Source organism: Oryctolagus cuniculus, chromosome 8, assembly GCF_964237555.1.
Source record: "Oryctolagus cuniculus chromosome 8, mOryCun1.1, whole genome shotgun sequence".
NCBI lineage: Eukaryota > Metazoa > Chordata > Mammalia > Lagomorpha > Leporidae > Oryctolagus > Oryctolagus cuniculus.
The window spans coordinates 46,664,801-46,690,551 of record NC_091439.1 but is presented as its reverse complement, the minus strand read 5'-3'; the positions used below and the strand labels follow the sequence as shown (position 1 = coordinate 46,690,551).

The following is a 25,751-nucleotide window of genomic DNA, read 5'->3' as shown; positions in this document are numbered from 1 at the left end:
AATTTGTGTGAGAAAAAAATTCCAACCTCCTCCCTGATATATGGCTATGTAGGGATCAAAGGAAGTTGAGAAGTACACAGTTGTCTTCTGGCCCCTGAGTGACCCAGTGAGACCAGAAGAACTACCCAACTGAGCTGGGCCTCCAGAAAAACCATAATCATGCACAAAGGAAATGACTATTGAATCCAATAAGTCATTGAGTAATTTTTTTATGTGAATACAGATAGAAGTGGATGGATCACTGGGCATGTCTTTGATATACTAAGGAAAGTAATGTACTCTATGAGAAAAAGTTTTCACATCACTCCCTGGATTTACAGATTCACTGATATGGGTCATCAGTAAAATGATTCTAAAAATAGAGATTTACAAAAGTTGTCTGTTGCATAAATATGCTGGATATTTAAAGTAGCTGTAGGATACATGAAATGGCACTTCTGCTAAAATCTGCCTTCCTCTACTAAAGATCTGTTTCATGTTGAGATTATTTTTGTAATTCATAATACTGGAGTGAGATATACGAAGGTTTTAAGATGAACTGTAATTCAGTTGTATAGTTGTTATGTTTGCTCTTAAATCCTTTATCTAATTAGGTCAAAATAGGTGTAAGTGAAGAGTACCCTATTTCAATAAATACGGTACCATTGCTGCATTATTCAGCTGTTTGAAACCTGTAAGTGTATAGAATGGTGACTTTGTTGTTGCATTTACAATCACAAGAGAGAATTTATGGTGATTTAAAAATATTTTTAAATGATTTCACTTGTGAAATCGTTGATGTAGTTCAGATGTTTTGAAAATTTCTGTTGAGTTTTGGAATGTGATTTGCATATTGAATGTTTATGGACATAATTCAAAGGACTGCATTACTGATCTTTTTCCTAAATGACTTCTCATTGATGAAAATAAGATAGGAATTAAAATCTAGAAGACACATATGGAAAGATGCTATGGTTGACTTTTTGCTCTGGACACAATATAATGCTAAATTTTCCTACATAAACAAATTAGTGAAGTTTTATCATGTCACTGTACAGTCACTCAAATAACTGAGCTTGTTTTTTTAAAAGTGGATGGGAATTGGGAGTCACTCATTTTCTTTATGGCTTCAAGTTATAATATTTAATTATTGGCAGCGTATGATTTTCCAAAGATTCTCATAAAAGTAATATATGGTATAATTAACATCATATTCAGAGTTTCCAGAATATTTAAAACAGTCATTTGTCCAGGGAACATCAACCAGTGCATAAATGGTATAAAAACATAAACGTCAAAATAGGAAAAACAAATTAAAAATAAGAAAACAAAAAATAAAGAGATAAAAAAGAACAAACTCTCCTCAAAACAAAAAATGAGAACATAAAACTTAAAAAAAAGAGATAGAATAAAAATATGATTTGGTATGGACACAATTTTAAACCCATTCCAAGGCTTTTATGGTATGTATCTTCATCAAATTTTTATGACATCTTAGAATAAAGAGTTTTCATGAACTTTCTGTGACTTCATGATGAAAAAGTTTATTAAAATGCTGCCATGAAGGAAGCTATATGCAGATTTAAATTTTTGTGCCAAAATCAGCTCATATTTTAAATTCTATTTTGATACATTTCATTGTATCTTTAAATACTGATTTTATAGTAACTGTTGGATGTCCCCTTGAACAATGAAATTAGAAATTAAAGAATGAAATAGGTTGAGCTGATATTTTGGAAGCAGATCATTATATGTTCCATTTTAATAAGTTTGTGAAATCTGAAGTGTATAACATGATTTGCACACAGTTGGTTAACATGACTCCAATGAAGTCAGTTATGAATAAATTTTATTTCTGGACAGAAAGGAACATTTGGAAATTTTTTTCAAGCACTCTAAGCCTAATGTTAGAGTGTAGGAAAATTAGTCATGTACTACTGAGTGTGCTCACACTGAATGACACAACATAATAAATATAGGAGAGCTGGGTGGCCCCATACTGGATGTGAGATTTGCAGTTTTGCTCCACAGGGTCAGTTACTGTGATTCTAAAGCACCAGATATGATGAGATGGTTCCATTGTCCCTGTTGAAGAAAAAAATTAAATAATATTCTCAGATTCTGGAAACATCCCAATTCCTGATTTAAGGACTGCCCCTAAAGATTTCCCCTTAGAAATGAGGTGAATGCCATTAAACCAAAAAAGAGACACATGAGAAGGGACTGATGCCCCATGTCTCCGGGTTATGAACCTAAACTCCACCCTGTTAAAAAATTGCCTGTTGCCAATAATAACCTAGGTTTAAAGAGTGCTTGCTGGTACTAGTGTGGAGAAATTAAGAGAAAGCTCTAGGGAATCATAGCAATGGAACTCTTGAGTAACAGAGAGGACAGAGGAGATGACACAGCTGAGTCTTGGAATCCTCTTCCAGTGTAGGATTCTGGTCAGTCACCATATTGACACCGGGTCAGATTCCAGGAGTGGTATTATTTATTTCACTGAAGATAAAACCTAAGTTTTCCTAGGACATTTTCATAAAATAGACTCGGTATCAAAGAGTGGCAAAAAATTATTTTAAATCCATGTATTATTCATTTATAAGGAGGATTTTCATGAGGTTTCCGAGACTTCTTGCAGAAAATTTAAGGAAAATATGTATTATGAAAAAAACAATAGATTTTATACTTTCTGAACTCAACACATTCCTACTCACACTTCATTTTTAGATTTACTTTTATCTTTGAATATTCTTTGTGCACAAAGCATTGCCTATGATATAGCAAAAAAATAAGGGTAGATAAACTGAAAGGATCTGGAAACTTGGAAAGTGACCATTCAGTGTTTAACTGTGAAACAAACATGGAATCACTTGATGCAAAATGGTTGTCTTGGTGTAGGTGCCTCTTGGGCAATTCTCCACCCAGGAATTCCATCCAATCTTCATGGACAGAAACTGAACATGTCCAGCAAAATTAGAAAACTTGTGCAAGCATTCTAGAAAAAGCAGTTTTTATTGTGTGATTAAATGAAGTGCATGGGAAAAAAAATCCTAAGGAATCACATCAACTGTGCTCTTCAGTAATTCAGAAGACAGAGAACAGTAGACTGGGTGGGTCCATACCAAACTTAGGTTTGGCATCCTCTCCTGCTGGAAAATTTGCTCAGTCATTATAATGGACAACTGGTCTGGTGTGCAGTGCTGGGGTAACTTGTTCTGCTGAAGAAACACCAGGAGCAGGAAAAGAAATTTTAGATCAAAGCATAATACACTCATGGTGTGGATTTCATGAAGTTTCTGAGACAGCTTACAGATAATCTTATAAAAAAATACAATTGATGAGCAAATGATACCTAGATTAAATGCTTTGTTGGACCAAAACAACTTCCTATTGTACCTTGATTCTTATATTGTAGTTTTTGTCTTTGAATACCAAGTTGTGTCTCAGCATTAAAATTACTTTCAGTGAAGGAAAAGAAAAAAATAAAACAAACCTATAGCTTGGACAATGTGAATTCACTGTTCTACTGCAAACAAGTGCTAGAAAAACATGAAGAATAGATAGTCTTAGTTTATGGGCCACGTGGGCAATTCTCTACCAAGGAATTTCACACACCAGGGGAAGAAACTGAAGATATTTCAAGCAAAGTTAAAAAAATTTTTTTGAAAAAGTAGTCCTTAGTCTCATGTTCAATAAAGTGTAGAGAAAAGAAATGCAGAGAACAGAAAACATAGGTGGGCCCATATAGGCTGAGGCATGGCATCCTTTGCCATTTTGAGATTTTGGTCATTCACCCTACCTGGGATTGTGTCAACAGTAGTGGTAGCATCAGATGACCTGTAGAAGGACAAACAAAAGTTGTCAGGATATTTCAGGCAACAGACCCATCTCAACATCTGATGGCAGCAAAAGAAATCTGAAATCCAAGCAAATTGGCTCCTATTGTGTATTTTCATGAGTTTCCACATACATCATTAAAATCAGTATCTTAAAATATAGATAACAAAAATGTTCATGTTTAATAATTTTAGAGCAAAACAAAATTCTTGTTTAAATTCATTCTTAGTTGCTTTTCCCTTTATCCTTGAGTATTATTTGTATCTTAACAATTGCAGTTACCCTTTCAGAATACAAAAGGAAAATGATAAAATCAAAGGTCTGGTAACTTGGGAAGTGCCCACTGAGTGTGCACCTGGGAGTGCCGCAGGAAGCAAACTGGCTGTCTCAGTGAAAGTGTCCCAGGGGCAATGTTATAAATTAGAACTCTATCCTTCCAGGACAGAAAAGCAAAGGTTTCAAGCAACATAAGAAACACAAAGCAAAAACTTGAAAAAGCAACTCCTCATGTTCAGAGAAAGGATCAGCAGAGAATACCAAAGGGACTTATAAGGAATTATGATATGTGAGCACATCAAGTGCTCAAGAGGACAGAGGTTAGAACAAAGGTGCACCCAAAGGAAGATTGGCCCTAGCATCATTGGACACAGTTTGAGTTTGATCAGTCACCTCAACATCAGTCATTCTCAGTATCAGATTCCTGTGTAAATATCAGGTCTTTGGGTAAGAGAAACAAAGTAATTCTTAGTTGATTTTCAGACAGCACACTCATCTCCACATCAGAGAGGAATAAAATCACTATTTCTGAAACCCAAAGACCATACAGGCTCAGAGTGGATGCTCCTGACAATTCTGACTCCTGCTCCAGTACATGCAAACATGCATTATGGGAAATGGCTCCTGGATTTCACAGAGCTGGAGCGAAATCAATTCCTGTGTTCCACTAATTCTTAAAGGTTTCCTTTCTGGCCTGGGACATATATTGATACTCCTAATGGCAAAGACAATTCCAGACAGCCAAAGAATAGAGAAAAATGTAAGGAAAGATCTGGTAATGTACAAATTGCACAAATGGTGTCTCACTGGGAGACAAAGTCACTGTCAAAGCCTGTATGTTAGTTTGGCAGCTCCTCAGGCAATTTTTGAACAAATTTTCTACTGTACCTCCAAATGTTCTAAGGAAAAAACAAAAATGGAACAACATGTAAATACCTGAACAAGTTGGCTACTCTAGACACTGGAGTATTTAGTTTAGTGAGAACACTTGACACTAAGTCTGATTACAGTTCTGCTATAATTTCATTCATTAAAGAATCAAGGCATGCTGACTTGAGTGATTAAGAGAAGACAGACTCCATTCAACATCAAATAGAGTAACAAAATTAACTTCGAAACCAAAGGGTAAGGAGGAAAAACTGAAAGGCTCAGAAAACATTCAAAAATGACCAATCAGTGTATACCTCTGTGGAGGCAATGATAGAATTTGTGAGGAAAAACAGCAGTCTAGAGGGATATGATACCCACAAGAGGACTTTAGCAAAGGAAAACACATTCATCCTAAGGAGAAGAAAAAGAATTCCACAACATGTTGAGGGTGCAGGCAACTTTTGGGGATAAGGAAGCACCTAATAATAGAATACCAAAACCCATAAAGACAGGGTGGAAAGGAGCAAAACAATATTTTTTGAAACAACAATGGACATGAGCCAAACGAGCAAATGGTGTATGATGTCGCTGAGCATGGGAGCAAACAGTTCCCAGTGTTTCATCCTTTCTTGGATGTTTCCTTTCTTTTTTCTCTTTTGTTTAAAGGTGTATGTATTTATTTGGAGGTCAGAGTTACTCTGAAAGGTCTTCCATCTGCTGGTTCACTCCCCAAAATGACTGGAACAGCCGAACCTTGGCCGATACAAAGCCAGGAGCCAGGAGCTTCTTCCAGATCTCCCAGGCAGGAGTAGGGGCCCAGCATTTGGGCCATCCTCTCCTGCTTGCCCCAGCCATATCAGAGAGCTGGATTGGAAGTGGAACTGCCAGGACTAGAACCCGTGCCCATATGGGATGCCGGCACTGCAAGTGGCAGTTTTACCTGCTACACCACAATGCCAGCCCCTAGACAGTTCCTGTCTATCCATGAATATCTCTGATGTCCACTGCTGTGCCATGAACCTTCAAAAAGGAAAAGGCAAACAGCTGATATGAAGGGACATGGGGAGGTAGAGTTTGTGCAATGGTTATCCCGCTGGCACCCATGGATACAGTCCCAGGCAGCCAAAGTGGCTGTGGTAGTCCAGGGGCCATGCATCATGGACACTTTCTGGAAGGTTCTGAGACCACCTCCTCCTCCCCCAAAAAAGGGAACTAATTATCAGGAGGACAAGATGAAAAGATAGAATCCTTCTGAAGCCAAGCAAATTACATTCTATGTTCCTTTCAGAGATGTTGTTTGTGTTGGTGTACAAATCTTCAGAGTGACCACACCCAGTGGCAAAAGGGGAATGAGAGAGTGAAAATCTTGGTATCTCAGAAAGTGTCCATTTAGCATGCAACTATGAAATCATCCTGGAGCCACAGAAAGCAAAATGGCTCTCTCAGTGTATGTGTCCTGGGGCGTTGTTATACTAGGAAACTCTATCCTTCCAAGGCCAAAACAAGGGCTTCAAGCAACTTTAGGGAACAAGAGGCAAACATTCTTAAAGAAGTAGCTCTCCCAGGGAGGTACAGGATGGGTAGAGAACATCAAAGCAACTTGTGATTCTGCAACATGAACACATCAAGTGCCCAGAGTGTAGAGGTTAGAACAAAGGTGTGCCCACAGCCAACTCAGTTCTGGCAGCTGTGGACACAATTTGAGTTGGGTCAGTCAGCATACTTTCCTCATGGTTGGACACCCATGGAAGCATCAGTTTTTCTTTTAAGAAAACTACAATGTGTCCTAGTAGATTTTCCAACAACACACCCAAATCCACACCAGATGGCCAGTGATGAAATGTTTCTGAAACCCGAAGTCCACCCATGCAACTGATTTTCATGACATACTGACTCATCCCCCAGTAAATGCAAAAAAGCACTAAGGGAAAATGGTGCCTGGATTTCAACAAGCTGGAACAAAACCATTCCCAGTGTCCCAACCTTTCTTAGCTATTTTTTTTCTGTTCAGCGTTAGTCCTTGTTTCTGCTGATATCAATGACCATTCCCAAAAGCCAAAGCTCAGAGAGACATACAATGAAAGGGTCTAGTAACATAGAAATTGTGTAACTGCTGTCCCTCTGGCAGCATGGATACAGTTATGGGAAGCCAAATGTGTTTACTAGTTTAGGGGCCTCCCTAGCAATTTCTCACCACAGATTCCTATCCTTCCCACACAGAATCTAAAGAGTCCAAGCCAAGCTGGGAACCTCAGTCACTGGGGCAAGTTAGCTCTGAGTGTAAGATGAAAGAAAATGCAAGGAATAGAAGGGAAACTCATAGATGAGAATGCCATTGAGTTCTTGGGAACAGAGGACATGGGTCAGAAGCCATGCATGGACCAATGCTGGATTCAGGCATGGCATCACCACAGCTTAGCACAATGGATCATTAGTTTCAGCTAGAACACCTGACCCTGTGTCCGAGCTAGCTTCTGCTGTTGTTTCATCTATTGAAGAAACAAGGTGTGCTGGCTTAGAGGATTTCCAGAAGACAGATTACTCTGGTATGAGACAGAGATAGCAGAAAGAACTTTTTAACAAAAGTGTAAGGAGAGAAAAACTGAAGGGCCCTGGTAACTTGCAAAGCACCCATTCAGTGTGCAAGCTTTCAGCCAATAAAATAATACGTGAGGCCGAATGGTGGTCTCGGTGGACGTGACACTCAAGCAGTTCTCTACCTGGGAAAACCATCCTTCCTGTATAGAAAGACAAGGATTCAAAAACACACAGAGTGCAGGCACACTTTCTCAATAAGGTAGCCCTTAGCGATAACCGCATCGTAGAATGGTAGGGAACTTAAAAGCCAGTTCTCAGATTTTGAACTATGTCAACACTGAGGTCACTCACACGGCCCAGGACTCAAGAAAAATGGACCCCTACCATGCTCAGGCTTGTTCTCGTTGTTCAGGGTGAGGTTTAATATGGTGATCCTACGTTTAAATGGCTCGGGCTCCAATGAGAATTTGATGGTTGCTGTGGGAGAAAAAACAAGATTCATCTAAGTGCAGACAACAGACCCAAGTCCATATCTGAAAGCATGAAGAGAAATGTCCTCCCACCCACACATCATAGACTCCTCATGGCATTCTGAAACATCACAAGAATATGTCTATGAAACTACCAAGAATGAGAAATGGGTGGTGTTGGGGTAGCAGGGTGTCCTCATGTTTGGAGCTACACATATTCTTTGTTTAAACCCATTCCTTGGAATGGGTTTCCAGCCTTGTCTATGGCTTACATGTTAACATCTACCAATGTCCTCTGAGAAGATAAGGCAATAAGGCATTTGAAGTGCAGCAGATCTGATAACTCGGCAAGTGCCCACTCATTATGCCAATGGGAGCCAAGAAAGAACAATACGATGGCCAACCCATTATCTATGCTTTTACACCATGTGGATACTTCTCTGCATGGGAACCTGGTCCCTCCCAGACAGCAAATGAAGACCTCCATTCAGCTTAGAAAAGTGCTACAAATATTTAGTCAAGTCAGCCCCACATGGACTTCTCCAGGTGTGTAGGGAAGATGGGAGAAAATCCAAAGCAACCATTCCATCTCTTGCCTACAGTAACTCAGTAGAATGGGAACAGATGGAAAGCATGGGCACAGTCCAGCTCAGCCATGGCCTTCTCCCCCAGTGGAGGAATGGGTCAAGTCACACTCCAACACTGGGTCAGAGACTCATCTTGGATTCACTGACTCCATTGCAAGCAAAAACCAAAGTATCTTAGGCTAGGCTTGTAGAACACACTCCTGCCAGCATCAGAAGCCAAACTGATGACATGATAGGCCAGTGACAGGAAGACATCCTGGACACTTTATGGAGGGTTCTGGGACCATCTGAAGTAAAAGAAGGGATATTAGGTATAGGGAGAACAAGCTGCAAAGATGGGATGCTCTGGAGACAAGCAAATAGATTTCTACTTTCCTTTCATAGGTGTCATTAGAGCATGGTTTGGAAATCATTGCAGTGACTCTACCCAATGTTAAAAGTGTAAGGCAAGAAAGTAAAAAATCTTGGGATCACCGAAAGTGCCCCTTGAGCATTTTGGGTGGACATATCACACTGGCACTTCTTTGCCCAGGATCACATCCTTTCTGGGCACAAGTAAAAAGATTCAAAAGCAGGTTGAGAGCGAAGGCACATATTTCAAATAAGGAAACACTTAGTGAAATAGCATTGTAGAACATTGGAGAATAAGAAAGCTAGTTCTAAGAAAATGAGCTATGGCTACCCTGTGGTTAGCCATGGGCAGAGGATACAAGACAAATAGGTCCCTACCAGGATCAGGCTTGTTATCATTGGCCATGGTACAGTTCAGGTTAGTCATGATATTTATCTCAGGCAGAGGATCCATTGGTAACAGCATATTTTCTGTGGAAGAAAAATAAACTTTGATTTTATTTTCAGACAACAAACCTGCCTTCATATCTGAAACCGTGTGGAGGAATGTTGTATTCACACATCCCTAAGTCATAATGTGGCTGCTTTGTCATTTCTCAGACACTGTGGCATTTAGTCCATGCAAAAAATCCCAAGGTATGGAAACTGGTTTTGTCTGGTGCAGGGTCAGTGTTGGGGGGTGGGGTGTCCTCATGTGTTTGATCACAGAAAAGCATGGTTGCAACTCAATCTTATTTTTTTGTCTTTTCCCCCCCTTTTTTTTAAACTTTTCTTTAATGAATATAAATTTCCAAAGTACAGCTTATGGATTACAATGGCTTCCCCCCACCCAATGACTTCCCTCCCACCCACAACCCTCCCCTTTCCCACTCTCTCTCCCCTTCCATTCACATCAAGATTCATTTTCAATTCTCTTTATATATAGAAGACCAATTTAGTACATATTAAGTAAAAATTTCAACAGTTTGCACCCACACAGAAACACAAAGTGAAATTTACTGTTTGAGTACTAGTTATAGCATTAAATCTCAATGTACAGCACATTAAGGACAAAGATCCTACATGAGGAGTAAGTGCACGGTGACTCCTGTTGTTGACTTAACAAATTGACACTCTTGTTTATGGCATCAGTAATCACCCTAGGCTCTAGTCATGAGTTGCCAAGGCTATGGAAGCCTTTTGAGTTCACCAACTCTGATCACATTTAGACAAGGTCATAGTCAGAATGGAAGTTCTCTCCTCCCTTCAGAGAAAGGTACCTCCTTCTTTGAAGACCTGTTCTTTCCACTGGGATCTCACTCACAGAGATCTTTCATTTAGGTGGTGGTGTTTTGTTTTTTTTTTTTGTTTTGTTTTTTGTTTTTTTTTTTTTTTTTTTTGCCAGAGTGTCTTGGCTTTCCATGCTTGAAATACTCTCATGGGCTTTTCAGCCAGATCGGAATGCCTTTAGGGCTGATTCTGAGGCCAGAGTGCTGTTTAGGACATCTGCCATTCTATGAGTCTGCTGTGTATCCTGTTTCCCATGTTGGATCGTTCTCTCCCTTTTTTATTCTATCAGTTAATATTTGCAGACACTAGTCTTGTTTATGTAATCCCTTTGGCTCTTAGTCCTATCATTATGATTAATTGTGAACAGAAATGGATCACTGGGACTAGTGAGATGGCATTGGTACATGCCACCTTGATGGGATTCAATTGGAATCCCCTGGCAACCCACTCTTAGAAATGGGTTTCCATCCTTATCTATTGCTTGCATGTTAAGATCAACTGTTCCCTTCCACACAGTAAGGGGACAAAACGTGAAGTGAAAGGATCCTGCAAACAGACAAGTGCCTACTCAGTGTTCCTGTGGGGGCCAAGAAAGTAGCTTACATCACCCTGTCCATTGTCTTGGGTGAAGGGCAACAGGGGCACACATCTAGGAAGTTAGCTGGTCCCTCCTGGACAGCAACTGAGACCTAAATTAACATTAGTCAAGTGCCGCACATTGTTAGTCAAGTCAGACCCTAGTGTATGGCTCTCAGCATGTAGGGACAATGCAAGATAATCTGAAGCAACCATGCAATCTCTGTCTGAAGTAACTCTTCAGAGAGAGGATATGTGGCAATCATGGACACAGATGAGCTTAGGTCTACCCTTTTCTCTCAGAGGAGGTTTGGAACCAAACACTGACCAGGACACTGCGTAAGATTCTCATGTTGGTTGGATTAGCTCAATTGAAGACAAATCCAAATGTGTATTAGAGAACATTTTCATGTCACCATTAGAGGGCAAATTGATGGCTTGATTCCAATAGCAGCCATGCATCATGGACACTTTCTGGAAGGTTCTGAGACCACCTCCTCCTCCCCCAAAAAAGGGAACTAATTATCAGGAGGACAAGATGAAAAGATAGAATCCTTCTGAAGCCAAGCAAATTACATTCTATGTTCCTTTCAGAGATGTTGTTTGTGTTGGTGTACAAATCTTCAGAGTGACCACACCCAGTGGCAAAAGGGGAATAAGAGAGAAAGTGAAAATCTTGGTATCTCAGAAAGTGTCCATTTAGCATGCAACTATGAAATCATCCTGGAGCCACAGAAAGCAAAATGGCTCTCTCAGTGTATGTGTCCTGGGGCATTGTTATACTAGGAAACTCTATCCTTCCAAGGCCAAAACAAGGGCTTCAAGCAACTTTAGGGAACAAGAGGCAAACATTCTTAAAGAAGTAGCTCTCCCAGGGAGGTACAGGATGGGTAGAGAACATCAAAGCAACTTGTGATTCTGCAACATGAACACATCAAGTGCCCAGAGTGTAGAGGTTAGAACAAAGGTGTGCCCACAGCCAACTCAGTTCTGGCAGCTGTGGACACAATTTGAGTTGGGTCAGTCAGCATACTTTCCTCATGGTTGGACACCCATGGAAGCATCAGTTTTTCTTTTAAGAAAACTACAATGTGTCCTAGTAGATTTTCCAACAACACACCCAAATCCACACCAGATGGCCAGTGATGAAATGTTTCTGAAACCCGAAGTCCACCCATGCAACTGATTTTCATGACATACTGACTCATCCCCCAGTAAATGCAAAAAAGCACTAAGGGAAAATGGTGCCTGGATTTCAACAAGCTGGAACAAAACCATTCCCAGTGTCCCAACCTTTCTTAGCTATTTTTTTTCTGTTCAGCGTTAGTCCTTGTTTCTGCTGATATCAATGACCATTCCCAAAAGCCAAAGCTCAGAGAGACATACAATGAAAGGGTCTAGTAACATAGAAATTGTGTAACTGCTGTCCCTCTGGCAGCATGGATACAGTTATGGGAAGCCAAATGTGTTTACTAGTTTAGGGGCCTCCCTAGCAATTTCTCACCACAGATTCCTATCCTTCCCACACAGAATCTAAAGAGTCCAAGCCAAGCTGGGAACCTCAGTCACTGGGGCAAGTTAGCTCTGAGTGTAAGATGAAAGAAAATGCAAGGAATAGAAGGGAAACTCATAGATGAGAATGCCATTGAGTTCTTGGGAACAGAGGACATGGGTCAGAAGCCATGCATGGACCAATGCTGGATTCAGGCATGGCATCACCACAGCTTAGCACAATGGATCATTAGTTTCAGCTAGAACACCTGACCCTGTGTCCGAGCTAGCTTCTGCTGTTGTTTCATCTATTGAAGAAACAAGGTGTGCTGGCTTAGAGGATTTCCAGAAGACAGATTACTCTGGTATGAGACAGAGATAGCAGAAAGAACTTTTTAACAAAAGTGTAAGGAGAGAAAAACTGAAGGGCCCTGGTAACTTGCAAAGCACCCATTCAGTGTGCAAGCTTTCAGCCAATAAAATAATACGTGAGGCCGAATGGTGGTCTCGGTGGACGTGACACTCAAGCAGTTCTCTACCTGGGAAAACCATCCTTCCTGTGTAGAAAGACAAGGATTCAAAAACACACAGAGTGCAGGCACACTTTCTCAATAAGGTAGCCCTTAGCGATAACCGCATCGTAGAATGGTAGGGAACTTAAAAGCCAGTTCTCAGATTTTGAACTATGTCAACACTGAGGTCACTCACACGGCCCAGGACTCAAGAAAAATGGACCCCTACCATGCTCAGGCTTGTTCTCGTTGTTCAGGGTGAGGTTTAATATGGTGATCCTACGTTTAAATGGCTTGGGCTCCAATGAGAATTTGATGGTTGCTGTGGGAGAAAAAACAAGATTCATCTAAGTGCAGACAACAGACCCAAGTCCATATCTGAAAGCATGAAGAGAAATGTCCTCCCACCCACACATCATAGACTCCTCATGGCATTCTGAAACATCACAAGAATATGTCTATGAAACTACCAAGAATGAGAAATGGGTGGTGTTGGGGTAGCAGGGTGTCCTCATGTTTGGAGCTACACATATTCTTTGTTTAAACCCATTCCTTGGAATGGGTTTCCAGCCTTGTCTATGGCTTACATGTTAACATCTACCAATGTCCTCTGAGAAGATAAGGCAATAAGGCATTTGAAGTGCAGCAGATCTGATAACTCGGCAAGTGCCCACTCATTATGCCAATGGGAGCCAAGAAAGAACAATACGATGGCCAACCCATTATCTATGCTTTTACACCATGTGGATACTTCTCTGCATGGGAACCTGGTCCCTCCCAGACAGCAAATGAAGACCTCCATTCAGCTTAGAAAAGTGCTACAAATATTTAGTCAAGTCAGCCCCACATGGACTTCTCCAGGTGTGTAGGGAAGATGGGAGAAAATCCAAAGCAACCATTCCATCTCTTGCCTACAGTAACTCAGTAGAATGGGAACAGATGGAAAGCATGGGCACAGTCCAGCTCAGCCATGGCCTTCTCCCCCAGTGGAGGAATGGGTCAAGTCACACTCCAACACTGGGTCAGAGACTCATCTTGGATTCACTGACTCCATTGCAAGCAAAAACCAAAGTATCTTAGGCTAGGCTTGTAGAACACACTCCTGCCAGCATCAGAAGCCAAACTGATGACATGATAGGCCAGTGACAGGAAGACATCCTGGACACTTTATGGAGGGTTCTGGGACCATCTGAAGTAAAAGAAGGGATATTAGGTATAGGGAGAACAAGCTGCAAAGATGGGATGCTCTGGAGACAAGCAAATAGATTTCTACTTTCCTTTCATAGGTGTCATTAGAGCATGGTTTGGAAATCATTGCAGTGACTCTACCCAATGTTAAAAGTGTAAGGCAAGAAAATAAAATATCTTGGGAAAATAGAAAGTGCACATTGCTCAAGAAGGTTGGATGCTCATCGGGTAGCACGAGTCAACAGTTCCTAAGAAAAATGGCACAAAGATCACTGAGGGGTAACACAGCGATCCCCTGTGTGTCCTCCTTTCTTAGATGTTTCCTTTCCATCCGTGGGTATGCTTGGTGTCCTCTGAATTGCCGTGACCCTTCCAGAAAGCTGAGGCCAACAAAAAGATGCAGGCAAGGGACGTGGCGGGGTAGAGGTGGTGCAATGGGTGTCCCTTGGGCAGCCACGGATACTGTCATGGGCAGCCAAAGTGGCTGTGTTAGTCCAGGGCCCACCCTGGCCATTGCCCATCAAGGAGTCCCATGCTGCCCAGACAGAGTCTAAAGGGTCCAAGGCAAAGGGATCTTCATGTAAGCTTGGGTTCATGTTGGCTCTGGGTGTAAGCAGAAGGGGAACACAGGGGAAAGAAGGAGGACTCCTGGGGCAGCATGCCACTGCATTTCTCGGGAGCTCAGGGCGCACAGTTCAAAATTCATGTCTGGGCCCAGGCTGGGCTCAGGCCAGGCATCCCTGAGCCCCCGCACACTGGGCCATGAGGTGCAGCTAGGACACTCGACGCTGAGGCCAATCAGGGCTCTGCATGTGCACCATCTGTTGAAGAAGCAATGCATGCTAGCTTGGCAGGTTTTGCACCAGACGGATTCATGGCAGTAGCAGGCATGGGTACCAGGATCCATAATTCCCTCACCAAGTAAGGAGACAACAACAAGAAGACTCTGAGAACTTGCAGAAAGGCCCAGGCAGTGTGCAGCCAATGAGAGAATCATGGAGGACATGCGGCGTCTCGGCGAACCTGACTCGCACTCTGACACTTCTCTACCCAGGAAGTACATCCTTTCTGGGCAGATAGCTGAGGATTCCACCACAGCTCAAGGGCACAGGCACTTTTGTGGGGACAAGGAATCACTTTGCAACAGCTTCCCAGTCCCATAGGGAACATGAAGCCGGTTCTCAGAAAATGAGCTCTGTCAACCCAGTGGTCACCCAGGGGCATAGGACACAAGACACAGGGCCCCTACCATGGTCAGTCTCGGATTCATCAGTCGCCGGTTGGTCTGGCACATCCAGCATAGGAGAGCACACCTGAGACTCTTGGGTGCTAGTGCCTATGGAAGAAGAAGAAACACATTTGGTCTGAGTCTCTTTTGTGATGACAGACTGCCTCTGCCTCTGAAACCAAGCAGAGAAATTTTCTCCCACTCCCTCATTACAAACTCCTATTGTGGGTGCTTATGTCAGTTCAGAGACATTGTGGGGGTTTTCTACGAAATAAAATCCCCAGGAAGGAAACCTGTAATGGTTGGGAGTGGTACCACACTTGGGGTTGGCAGTCTTCCTGTTAGGCCACAAATTTCTTGGTTTCACCCCACTCTTTTATTTCTCCCCACTGGCAGAGTGTACAATGGGAGAGAGATAGAGAGAGAGAAATGTCTTCCTTTCCTGTTTTTCACCCCCAATGGCCACTGCGGCCAGCACACTGCGCCGATCCAAAGTAATGAGCCAGGTGCTTCTCCTGGTCTCTCTTGTAGGTGCAGGGCCCAAGTACTTGGGCCATCTTCCCCTGCACTCCCGGGCCACAGCAGAGAGCTGGACAGGAAGAGGAGCAACCAGGACAGAATTTGGCACCCTGTCCAAGACTAGAACCTGGTGTGCCGGTGACGCAGGCGGAGGATTAGTCTATTGAGCCATGGTGCCAGCCTTTACCCCACTCTTACAAGTGGGTTCCCTTCCTTGTCTATGGCTCACTGTTTGAGATCAGCTCTTCCCTTCCTCAAGGGAAGGTGACGAGGCAGGAGAAGTGAAAGGATCTAGGAACTAGGCATCTGACATCTCCGTGTCTCAGTGGGAGCCCAGAAAGAACCTAACTTCACCGAGCCTACTGCTTCAGGTGATGGGCCACCTGGGTACACCTCTAGGAATTCTCTAGCCCCTCCAGGAAAGCAACTGAGAACCATGTTAGCACATGCTTAGTCAAGTCAGTGTCTGGTGGATGCTCCTGGCATGTGGGGAAGGTGGGAGAAAATCAAAAGGAACCACCCATCTCTCATGTTTGCTCACTCAGATGACAGAGGATAGACAGCAACACACACCAGCTCAGGTCTGGTCTTGTCCACAAGTGGAGGACTGGGGCCTGACCCACTCAAAATATTGGGTCAGATTCTCACGTTGGTTTGACAGAATACTGGCAGACAAATCTCCAGGTATCTTAGGTCACAGTTCGAGAACATACTCATGCCAGCATCAGAGGTCAAATCGATGACTTGACTTCAGGGAACAGCCTTGCTTCATGGATACTTTCCCAGGAGTTCTGAGACCAGCCGAAGCCAAAGAAAGGAAAGTATGTCTCAGGAGAACAACATGCAAAGGGAAGATCCTTGCAGAGCCAACCATGCTTCTGTCCAAGTTCCCTTCAGAGGCGCTGCAAGTTTGGGGTCAGCCCTTGTGGACAAAGCATTGGAATGACCACACTATCCACTGGAAAGGAGAGTGAAACCAGAAACCTTGGCTCCCGGGAAAGGGCCTTTTGAGTGCACTGCCATCTGATCATGAAGGAGCCCTGTCAAGAAAATGGCTGTCACAGTGGAAACCATGGCACTGAGAAACTCTACCCAGCCAGGACAAAAAACAAAGTCTTGAGCCAGGTTCAGGAACCCAAAGGTAGAAGCCCTTGAAAAATCAGTGCTCCAGGTGGCTCAAACACTGGTGAAGAAGACCAACCAAGACACGGTTCTGCAAGGGTGATATGAGAACACATCAAGTGCCAGAGTGCAGAGACGAGAATGGAGCTGGGCCCATGGCCAGCTCAGGCTTAGCAGCAATGGGCCCCATTTGGGTCAGTCAGTCAGCATACCTTCCTTGAGATTGCAATCCCATGGAAGAGTCAGTAGGGCCATGAAGAGAAAACACAACCTATCTCAAAGGATGTTCCCACAACACCCCAATGCCACATCACAAAGAAGCCAAAGCAATGTCCTGAAGCCCAAGGACCACACAGGCACTCACATGCTGCATTTTCCTGACTTCTCAGAATCATCCTGCAGTACAAGTCAACACCTACTAAGAGAAAATGGCATATTGATGTCACTGACCAGGAACAAAGCCATTCCCTGGGTTTAATCCTCTCTTCAGTGTTTCCTTTCCATCCATGGGTATGCTTAGTGTACACTGAATTGCCGTGACCCTTCCAGAAAGCCGAGGCCAACAGAAAGATGAAGGCAAGGGACATGGTGGGGTAGAGATGGTGCAATGGGTGTCCCTTGGGCAGCCACGGATACTGTCACGGGCAGCCAAAGTGGCTGTGTTAGTCCAGGGCCCACCCTGGCCATTGCCCATCAAGGAGTCCCATGCTGCCCAGACAGAGTCTAAAGGGTCCAAGGCAAAGGGATCTTCATGTAAGCTTGGGTGCATGTTGGCTCTGGGTGTAAGCAGAAGGGGAACACAGGGGAAAGAAGGAGGACTCCTGGGGCAGCATGCCACTGCATTTCTCGGGAGCCCAGCGTGCACAGTTCAAAATTCACGTCTGGGCCCAGGCTGGGCTCAGGCCAGGCATCCCCGAACCTCCGCACACTGGGCCACGAGGTGCAGCTAGGACACTCGATGCTGAGGCCAATCAGGGCTCTGCATGTGCACCGTCTGTTGAAGAATCAACGCGTGCTAGCTTGGCAGGTTTTGCACCAGACGGATTCATGGCAGTAGCAGACATGGGTACCAGGATCCATAACCCCCTCACCAACGAGTAAGGAGACACAACGAGAAGACTCTGAGAACTTGCAGAAAGGCCCAGGCAGTGTGCAGCCAATGAGAGAATCCTGGAGGACATGCGGCGGTCTCGGTGAACATGACTCGCACCCTGACACTTCTCTACCCAGGAAGTACATCCTTTCTGGGCAGATAGCTGAGGATTCCACCACAGCTCAAGAGCACAGGCACATGTTTTGGGACAAGGAATCACTTTGTGACAGCTTCCCAGTCCCATAGGGAACATGAAGCCGGTTCTCAGAAAATGAGCTCTGTCAACCCAGTGGTCACCCAGGGGCATAGGACACAAGACACAGGGCCCCTACCATGGTCAGTCTCGGATTCATCAGTCGTCATTTGGTCCGGCAAGTCCCGCTTAGGAGAGCACACCCGAGACTCTCCGGTGCTAGTGTCTGTGGAGGAAGAAGAAACAAATTTGGTCTGAGACTCTTTTCAGATGACAGACCGCCTCCGCCTCTGAAGCCAGGCAGAGAAATGTTCTCCCACCCCCTCATCACAAACTCCTATTGTGGGTGCTTATGTCAGTTCAGAGACATTGTGGGGGTTTTCTAGGAAATAAAAACCTGAGGAAGGGAACCTGGAATGGTTGGGGGTGGGGCCAGGCCTGGGGGCGGGCAGTCCTCCAGTCGGGCCACACAATCTCTTGGTTTCACCCCACTCTTACAAGTGGGTTCCCCTCCTTGTCTGTGGCTCTTCCCTTCCACAAGGGAAGGTGACGAGGCATGTGAAGTGAAAGGATCCGGGAACTAGGGCAAGTGCTCACTCCGTGTTCCAGTGGGAGACCAGAATGAGCCTAATGTCCGTGAGGGGTCAGGTGGGTACAGCTCTAGGAATTCCCTGTCCAGCAGCACAGCAACTGAGAGCCTCAATTCACATGAGCTAGCTCATGTCCTGCACATGCTTGGTCGAGTCAGTCCCCGGTGGACAGCTCCCGGCACGTGGGGGAGTTGGGAGAAAATACAAAGCCGCCACGACATCTCTCACGTGCGCTCCCTCAGAGGACAGAGGACAGAGGACAGAGGACAGCGGACAGCGGACAGCGGACAGAAGGCAAGCGTGGCCATGCACCAGCTTGGGTCTGCTCTTCTCCCCCAGCGCAGGATCGTGGCCTGCCCCACTCCAGGACACTGGGTCAGATTCTCATGTAGAGTGCACAGACTCCACGGCAGACAAATCTCAAGGTGCCTTAGGGCAGGTTTGGAGAACACACTCGTGCCAGCATCAGAGGTCAAATCGATGACTTGACCTCGGGCAACAGCCATGCTTCAGGCACGCTTTCCCGGAGGTTCGGAACCAGCCAAAGCCAAACAAGGAAAGTGAAGTTTCAGGAGAACAGCAGGCAAAGAGAAGATCCTGCCGGGGCCAAAGGTTTTCCTTCCTAAGTTCCCTCAGAGGCGCTGCGAGTTGGCACTCCTGAGCCAAGCATTGGAGTGACCACAGCACCCGGCGGAAAACAGAGTCAGGCTGGAAACCTTGGCTTCTGGGAAAGTGCCCATGGAGCGTGCTGCCGTCAGATCATGGTTGAACCCCGCAAGAAAATGGCTGTCGCAGTGGACACTGTGGCACCGAGAAACTCTCCCCATCCGGGACAAAACACGCAGCCTTCAAGCAAGGTTAGGAACCCCAAAGGCAGAGGCACTTGAACAAGCAGCGCTCCAGGTGGCTCCGATATTTGTGGACGCCTTCAAAGGCGCGTGTCTGCACATGTGTTAGGAGAACACACCAAGTGCCAGGGTGCAGAGGCTTGCATGGAGCTGGGCCTACAGCCAGCTCAGGCCTGGCAGCAACGGGCCCCATTGGAGTTGGAGTCGGTCAGTCAACATACCTTCGTCAAGGTCAGCCTCCCGAGGCAGCACCGGGAGGTCTGTGAAGAGAAAACACAGCCTGTCTCAAAGGATGTCCCCACAGCACCCCAACACCACATCCCAGAGGAGGAGGAGCAACGTTCTGAAGCCCAAGGACCGCACGCACGCATACGCTGGATTGTGCTGACTTTGAGGTCTCATCCTGCAGAACGAGTCAACTCCTACTCAGAGAAAATGGCGCATGGACATAACTGAGCGGGAACAAAACGATCCCCTGTTTTCCATCCTTTCTTAGATGTTTCCTTTCCATCCGTGGGTAAGCTTAGTGTCCACTGATGTGCCGTGACCCTTCCAGAAAGCCGAGGCCAACAGAAAGATGAAGGCAAGGGACATGGTGGGGTAGAGATGGTGCAATGGGTGTCCCTTGGGCAGCCACGGATACTGTCACGGGCAGCCAAAGTGGCTGTGTTAGTCCAGGGCCCACCCTGGCCATTGCCCATCAAGGAGTCCCATGCTGCCCAGACAGAGTCTAAAGGGTCCAAGGCAAAGGGATCTTCATGTAAGCTTGGGTGCATGTTGGCTCTGGGTGTAAGCAGAAGGGGAACACAGGGGAAAGAAGGAGGACTCCTGGGGCAGCATGCCACTGCATTTCTCGGGAGCCCAGCGTGCACAGTTCAAAATTCACGTCTGGGCCCAGGCTGGGCTCAGGCCAGGCATCCCCGAACCTCCGCACACTGGGCCACGAGGTGCAGCTAGGACACTCGATGCTGAGGCCAATCAGGGCTCTGCATGTGCACCGTCTGTTGAAGAATCAACGCGTGCTAGCTTGGCAGGTTTTGCACCAGACGGCTTCATGGCAGTAGCAGACATGGGTACCAGGATCCATAACCCCCTCACCAACGAGTAAGGAGACACAACAAGAAGACTCTGAGAACTTGCAGAAAGGCCCAGGCAGTGTGCAGCCAATGAGAGAATCCTGGAGGACATGCGGCGGTCTCGGTGAACATGACTCGCACCCTGACACTTCTCTACCCAGGAAGTACATCCTTTCTGGGCAGATAGCTGAGGATTCCACCACAGCTCAAGAGCACAGGCACATTTTTTGGGACAAGGAATCACTTTGCGACAGCTTCCCAGTCCCAGTCCCATAGGGAACATGAAGCCGGTTCTCAGAAAATGAGCTCTGTCAACCCAGTGGTCACCCAGGGGCATAGGACACAAGACACAGGGCCCCTACCATGGTCAGTCTCGGATTCATCAGTCGTCATTTGGTCCGGCAAGTCCCGCTTAGGAGAGCACACCCGAGCCTCGGGGGTGCTAGTGTCTGTGGAGGAAGAAGAAACAAATTTGGTCTGAGACTCTTTTCAGATGACAGACCGCCTCCGCCTCTGAAGCCAGGCAGAGAAATGTTCTCCCACCCCCTCATCACAAACTCCTATTGTGGGTGCTTATGTCAGTTCAGAGACATTGTGGGGGTTTTCTAGGAAATAAAAACCTGAGGAAGGGAACCTGGAATGGTTGGGGGTGGGGCCAGGCCTGGGGGCGGGCAGTCCTCCAGTCGGGCCACACAATCTCTTGGTTTCACCCCACTCTTACAAGTGGGTTCCCCTCCTTGTCTGTGGCTCTTCCCTTCCACAAGGGAAGGTGACGAGGCATGTGAAGTGAAAGGATCCGGGAACTAGGGCAAGTGCTCACTCCGTGTTCCAGTGGGAGACCAGAATGAGCCTAATGTCCGTGAGGGGTCAGGTGGGTACAGCTCTAGGAATTCCCTGTCCAGCAGCACAGCAACTGAGAGCCTCAATTCACATGAGCTAGCTCATGTCCTGCACATGCTTGGTCGAGTCAGTCCCCGGTGGACAGCTCCCGGCACGTGGGGGAGTTGGGAGAAAATCCAAAGCCGCCACAACATCTCTCATGTGCGCTCCCTCAGAGGACAGAGGACAGCGGACAGCGGACAGCAGACAGAAGGCAAGCGTGGCCATGCACCAGCTTGGGTCTGCTCTTCTCCCCCAGCGCAGGATCGTGGCCTGCCCCACTCCAGGACACTGGGTCAGATTCTCATGTAGAGTGCACAGACTCCACGGCAGACAAATCTCAAGGTGCCTTAGGGCAGGTTTGGAGAACACACTCGTGCCAGCATCAGAGGTCAAATCGATGACTTGACCTCGGGCAACAGCCATGCTTCAGGCACGCTTTCCCGGAGGTTCGGAACCAGCCAAAGCCAAACAAGGAAAGTGAAGTTTCAGGAGAACAGCAGGCAAAGAGAAGATCCTGCCGGGGCCAAAGGTTTTCCTTCCTAAGTTCCCTCAGAGGCGCTGCGAGTTGGCACTCCTGAGCCAAGCATTGGAGTGACCACAGCACCCGGCGGAAAACAGAGTCAGGCTGGAAACCTTGGCTTCTGGGAAAGTGCCCATGGAGCGTGCTGCCGTCAGATCATGGTTGAACCCCGCAAGAAAATGGCTGTCGCAGTGGACACTGTGGCACCGAGAAACTCTCCCCATCCGGGACAAAACACGCAGCCTTCAAGCAAGGTTAGGAACCCCAAAGGCAGAGGCACTTGAACAAGCAGCGCTCCAGGTGGCTCCGATATTTGTGGACGCCTTCAAAGGCGCGTGTCTGCACATGTGTTAGGAGAACACACCAAGTGCCAGGGTGCAGAGGCTTGCATGGAGCTGGGCCTACAGCCAGCTCAGGCCTGGCAGCAACGGGCCCCATTGGAGTTGGAGTCGGTCAGTCAACATACCTTCGTCAAGGTCAGCCTCCCGAGGCAGCACCGGGAGGTCTGTGAAGAGAAAACACAGCCTGTCTCAAAGGATGTCCCCACAGCACCCCAACACCACGTCCCAGAGGAGGAGGAGCAACGTTCTGAAGCCCAAGGACCGCACGCATGCATACGCTGGATTGTGCTGACTTTGAGGTCTCATCCTGCAGAACGAGTCAACTCCTACTCAGAGAAAATGGCGCATGGACATAACTGAGCGGGAACAAAACGATCCCCTGTTTTCCATCCTTTCTTAGATGTTTCCTTTCCATCCGTGGGTAAGCTTAGTGTCCACTGATGTGCCGTGACCCTTCCAGAAAGCCGAGGCCAACAGAAAGATGAAGGCAAGGGACATGGTGGGGTAGAGATGGTGCAATGGGTGTCCCTTGGGCAGCCACGGATACTGTCACGGGCAGCCAAAGTGGCTGTGTTAGTCCAGGGCCCACCCTGGCCATTGCCCATCAAGGAGTCCCATGCTGCCCAGACAGAGTCTAAAGGGTCCAAGGCAAAGGGATCTTCATGTAAGCTTGGGTGCATGTTGGCTCTGGGTGTAAGCAGAAGGGGAACACAGGGGAAAGAAGGAGGACTCCTGGGGCAGCATGCCACTGCATTTCCCGGGAGCCCAGCGTGCACAGTTCAAAATTCATGTCTGGGCCCAGGCTGGGCTCAGGCCAGGCATCCCCGAACCTCTGCACACTGGGCCACGAGGTGCAGCTAGGACACTCGATGCTGAGGCCAATCAGGGCTCTGCATGTGCACCGTCTGTTGAAGAATCAACGCGTGCTAGCTTGGCAGGTTTTGCACCAGACGGCTTCATGGCAGTAGCAGACATGGGTACCAGGATCCATAACCCCCTCACCAACGAGTAAGGAGACACAACGAGAAGACTCTGAGAACTTGCAGAAAGGCCCAGGCAGTGTGCAGCCAATGAGAGAATCCTGGAGGACATGCGGCGGTCTCGGTGAACATGACTCGCACCCTGACACTTCTCTACCCAGGAAGTACATCCTTTCTGGGCAGATAGCTGAGGATTCCACCACAGCTCAAGAGCACAGGCACATGTTTTGGGACAAGGAATCACTTTGCGACAGCTTCCCAGTCCCAGTCCCATAGGGAACATGAAGCCGGTTCTCAGAAAATGAGCTCTGTCAACCCAGTGGTCACCCAGGGGCATAGGACACAAGACACAGGGCCCCTACCATGGTCAGTCTCGGATTCATCAGTCGTCATTTGGTCCGGCAAGTCCCGCTCAGGAGAGCACACCCGAGCCTCGGGGGTGCTAGTGTCTGTGGAGGAAGAAGAAACAAATTTGGTCTGAGACTCTTTTCAGATGACAGACCGCCTCCGCCTCTGAAGCCAGGCAGAGAAATGTTCTCCCACCCCCTCATCACAAACTCCTATTGTGGGTGCTTATGTCAGTTCAGAGACATTGTGGGGGTTTTCTAGGAAATAAAAACCTGAGGAAGGGAACCTGGAATGGTTGGGGGTGGGGCCAGGCCTGGGGGCGGGCAGTCCTCCAGTCGGGCCACACAATCTCTTGGTTTCACCCCACTCTTACAAGTGGGTTCCCCTCCTTGTCTGTGGCTCTTCCCTTCCACAAGGGAAGGTGACGAGGCATGTGAAGTGAAAGGATCCGGGAACTAGGGCAAGTGCTCACTCCGTGTTCCAGTGGGAGACCAGAATGAGCCTAATGTCCGTGAGGGGTCAGGTGGGTACAGCTCTAGGAATTCCCTGTCCAGCAGCACAGCAACTGAGAGCCTCAATTCACATGAGCTAGCTCATGTCCTGCACATGCTTGGTCGAGTCAGTCCCCGGTGGACAGCTCCCGGCACGTGGGGGAGTTGGGAGAAAATCCAAAGCCGCCACAACATCTCTCATGTGCGCTCCCTCAGAGGACAGAGGACAGCGGACAGCGGACAGAAGGCAAGCGTGGCCATGCACCAGCTTGGGTCTGCTCTTCTCCCCCAGCGCAGGATCGTGGCCTGCCCCACTCCAGGACACTGGGTCAGATTCTCATGTAGAGTGCACAGACTCCACGGCAGACAAATCTCAAGGTGCCTTAGGGCAGGTTTGGAGAACACACTCGTGCCAGCATCAGAGGTCAAATCGATGACTTGACCTCGGGCAACAGCCATGCTTCAGGCACGCTTTCCCGGAGGTTCGGAACCAGCCAAAGCCAAACAAGGAAAGTGAAGTTTCAGGAGAACAGCAGGCAAAGAGAAGATCCTGCCGGGGCCAAAGGTTTTCCTTCCTAAGTTCCCTCAGAGGCGCTGCGAGTTGGCACTCCTGAGCCAAGCATTGGAGTGACCACAGCACCCGGCGGAAAACAGAGTCAGGCTGGAAACCTTGGCTTCTGGGAAAGTGCCCATGGAGCGTGCTGCCGTCAGATCATGGTTGAACCCCGCAAGAAAATGGCTGTCGCAGTGGACACTGTGGCACCGAGAAACTCTCCCCATCCGGGACAAAACACGCAGCCTTCAAGCAAGGTTAGGAACCCCAAAGGCAGAGGCACTTGAACAAGCAGCGCTCCAGGTGGTTCCGATATTTGTGGACGCCTTCAAAGGCGCGTGTCTGCACATGTGTTAGGAGAACACACCAAGTGCCAGGGTGCAGAGGCTTGCATGGAGCTGGGCCTACAGCCAGCTCAGGCCTGGCAGCAACGGGCCCCATTGGAGTTGGAGTCGGTCAGTCAACATACCTTCGTCAAGGTCAGCCTCCCGAGGCAGCACCGGGAGGTCTGTGAAGAGAAAACACAGCCTGTCTCAAAGGATGTCCCCACAGCACCCCAACACCACGTCCCAGAGGAGGAGGAGCAACGTTCTGAAGCCCAAGGACCGCACGCACGCATACGCTGGATTGTGCTGACTTTGAGGTCTCATCCTGCAGAACGAGTCAACTCCTACTCAGAGAAAATGGCGCATGGACATAACTGAGCGGGAACAAAACGATCCCCTGTTTTCCATCCTTTCTTAGATGTTTCCTTTCCATCCGTGGGTAAGCTTAGTGTCCACTGAATTGCCGTGACCCTTCCAGAAAGCCGAGGCCAACAGAAAGATGAAGGCAAGGGACATGGTGGGGTAGAGATGGTGCAATGGGTGTCCCTTGGGCAGCCACGGATACTGTCACGGGCAGCCAAAGTGGCTGTGTTAGTCCAGGGCCCACCCTGGCCATTGCCCATCAAGGAGTCCCATGCTGCCCAGACAGAGTCTAAAGGGTCCAAGGCAAAGGGATCTTCATGTAAGCTTGGGTGCA

At 47.0% G+C, this 25,751-nt stretch overlaps 1 protein-coding gene across 1 annotated transcript; it reads right to left on the bottom strand.

The window, feature by feature from the left end:
- Window positions 1-1,811: 1,811 nt before the first annotated feature.
- LOC138843503 (uncharacterized) lies at window positions 1,812-24,368 on the bottom strand. Its single transcript, XM_070047677.1, has 11 exons — window positions 23,699-24,368; window positions 22,482-22,520; window positions 20,976-21,062; window positions 19,759-19,797; window positions 18,239-18,325; window positions 15,194-15,280; window positions 12,986-13,078; window positions 9,287-9,379; window positions 7,885-7,977; window positions 3,779-3,816; window positions 1,812-2,064 (listed from the first exon to the last, which is right to left on the bottom strand). Exons 1-11 carry the CDS (start codon window positions 23,727-23,729, stop codon window positions 2,017-2,019), a joined length of 735 nt encoding a protein of 244 aa, XP_069903778.1. The 5' UTR covers window positions 23,730-24,368; the 3' UTR covers window positions 1,812-2,016.
- Window positions 24,369-25,751: the final 1,383 nt, after the last annotated feature.

Coding starts and splice junctions, on each gene's coding strand:
- LOC138843503 (XM_070047677.1), bottom strand. CDS start 23,729: ATGACGACTGATGAATCCGAGACTGACCATG. Junction 15,281..18,238: donor TGAATCCGAGACTGACCATG/GTAGGGGCCCTG, acceptor CTTCTTCCATAG/GCACTAGCACCCAAGAGTCT. Junction 7,978..9,286: donor TGATAACAAGCCTGATCCTG/GTAGGGACCTAT, acceptor TTTCTCCCACAG/CAACCATCAAATTCTCATTG.